This window comes from Pteropus vampyrus, unplaced genomic scaffold (genome assembly GCF_000151845.1).
Source record: "Pteropus vampyrus isolate Shadow unplaced genomic scaffold, Pvam_2.0 Scaffold546, whole genome shotgun sequence".
Taxonomy (NCBI): Eukaryota; Metazoa; Chordata; class Mammalia; order Chiroptera; family Pteropodidae; genus Pteropus; species Pteropus vampyrus.
In genome coordinates this window covers 14,930-17,501 of record NW_011889327.1, presented here as the reverse complement: position 1 = coordinate 17,501, position 2,572 = coordinate 14,930, and the positions used below count along the sequence as shown (strand labels likewise).

Genomic DNA, 2,572 nt, shown 5'->3' with positions numbered 1-2,572 from the left:
GGTTTTGACGAACGTGGCAGACTTGTATCGCACAGAACACACGGCACGGGTCCGTCAGTGCTGCGGACGAGGCTGTAAACGCCTTTTAAACTGTATCCGTCGAACAGACAGGCCACGCCTTCCCACTGATCTCATTCAGCGTTTAATATACAGATTACCCGTGCGAATGTGGGGGTCTTCGGGACCCCGCGTTCTCACAGCGACCTATCTAGTCACTCTTTCGACGGGACACGTTTCACAGGACACGTGTTCCTTAGGGTCATCTTGCCTCCCCCCCGACGGCTTCCTCTACCCACTCTCTCCCTCCCTCTCACGCTTTGGCTGGTTTTATTTCCAAACGAACACGTGGAATCCGTTGTTTTAAATTCCCGCGGATTGCCCGAGACTGCTCCGCGCAGGCAGCGGGGTACCTTCTCACCCCTCCAAATCCTTGATGATGCTCCGTGGAATTTCATAGACACCCTACGCTGTACTTGGTACTACTGTGACTGTTACTAATTATGTTACTAATATTTTTTGACATCGTTTTTGCTGACCTTGCTGCCGCTAACTGTTGCGATTGCTAGATTAGTTTCTTTTACTGTTTTGTTGAGATGTTTTCTTATTATTTTCTAACTGCTTTGTATAGGCATCTATTTAGGCTTTTAAAAAATATATTTACTTATAATTGACCACTTAATGCAATGTTTTATAAAAGCTTATTTTTATCTAGTGAATTTTCTTGGGTTTTCAAGTAGGATATCAAATTTTATAATAATCAAATTATTATTAATCATATTTTCTCAATATTTACAGCATTTTTTACATAATTACATTAGACATGGCTCTAGAAAAATAAGCACTAGTGTTAATGGCAGCTGTCTTATTTCTGAATTTACCAAAAATGCTGGTAGTATTTCATAATTAAACTCAAAACTGAATATTAACGTGACAAACATATTCGATCATTAATCATCTCTGATGACTGCACGGTATTATCTTTTGAAATAATATATCAGTTACATAATATTAATATATGTGATAATGCTGATTATGATACATATTCGCACTGACTAGCTAAATTCTTCATTTTATATAATTCCATCTATATTTATATATGCTGAATATATTCTATTTGGTAAAATATAGAAATAATGACAATTTTATATGTCAATGATTTGCACTGAAAGATTTTTAAAATATCGAATTATCAGGCAATAATAATGGTAGTCAGGATACAATTTCAAATAATCATTTTCATTACATATGTATCTTCTTAATGAACATAAAATAATCAAGCAAATCAATAAATGTTGGCTTGGACGCCCATTTAATACTACCATGCAGATAATATTGTGCCATCAGGGATGACTAAATATTTCTATGACAACTTAAAAAGATTAGTAACAACCTATTCACTGAATCATATCTGTGTCACTTTTAAAGTCATGCAACAATTACTATGTGTAGAATACTATTTATACATGTATTAAGTGTGGTTTAATAAACGCTGCTGTTCACAAGTAACATCTTCGTGAATCTTCTGGTTTCTAGCGCCCGTGTTCACTCGTAGGCTAAGGAACCGCTGTGCCAAAGCCTCCGCTAATTATCGACATAAGACCATTTATTTTATGGTAAAAATAATCTCGACGTGTAGAGGAACATATGTAAGATTCCAAACTTTATCTTTCAGACACAGCAGTAATTCATGTGGAAACCCTCAGCTTCCATCACACGCACATTTAGAATCCAGCAGGCTCACCGCGGTCGGGGTACAAAGAAGGAAGAAGGACCTTACGCGTCGAAACAGCTGGGCAGTTTGAAGGGACACTCACGTGGGTTCGGGGTTCCCTTTGGCTTCGCATTCAAGTTGGAAGTATTCGTCAAAGGGAAAGGCGACTTGCACTTTTGACTGTTTTGTGATGGTTGGAACCTGTTGAACTAAAGATAAAAAAATGCGTTTAAAGAACACACTCTTCAAAAACTGGGCGAAGTTAGTTTAGCTATAAGAGAAATGCTCTTAAATGGGCTTTGTGTATCGATAAGCAAAGGGCTATGAAAGAATGACTATTACAGGACAAATCGGACTTCCTTTCTGCAAAATGTATTTCATCCTAAGGAATACACTTCACTGCCATCATTCCATGTCGTCATATACGTTCCTTTTATTTAAACCCAGAAAAACGTACCAACTTTTAAAACGGAAGAAAAATGTCCATATCATCATGATTTTAAAATGTCTACTTTGAAATTGTTGGCATTTAACCTGTGTTGATGCGTATATGCATTTTTACTTAGTTCGGTCACTTTGACAGCTCTGTTTTTTTTTTTTGCTGGCTTAGGGACGTTAGCCCAAGCTCAGTCTCCATCCATGGGGTACTCCTAAATACTTTAATGACGTGCATAACTTCCTGACACGGACCTTCTGATTGCTGCTGTTTCTAAGTAGAGCAGGTCTTGAGGTTATTGCAAATTCGTATAATTTAAATTTTATTACAGTTATCAATGGTGAGGGATGGTGCACAATAGTGACAGCCCCTGAGAAGTCAGCCACGAACCTGTGAACATCCTGTTTATTAGAGCATTATTCTTT

At 37.7% G+C, this 2,572-nt stretch overlaps 1 protein-coding gene across 1 annotated transcript in view; it reads right to left on the bottom strand.

The window, feature by feature from the left end:
- CHL1 (cell adhesion molecule L1 like) overlaps nucleotides 1–2,572 on the bottom strand; it is a 68,342-nt gene that overhangs the window by 64,104 nt on the left and 1,666 nt on the right. The window contains exon 2 of the mRNA XM_011383845.1: nucleotides 1,815–1,920. Coding sequence (XP_011382147.1) covers nucleotides 1,815–1,920 — 106 coding nt within the window. The remainder of the gene's footprint in view (nucleotides 1–1,814; nucleotides 1,921–2,572) is intronic.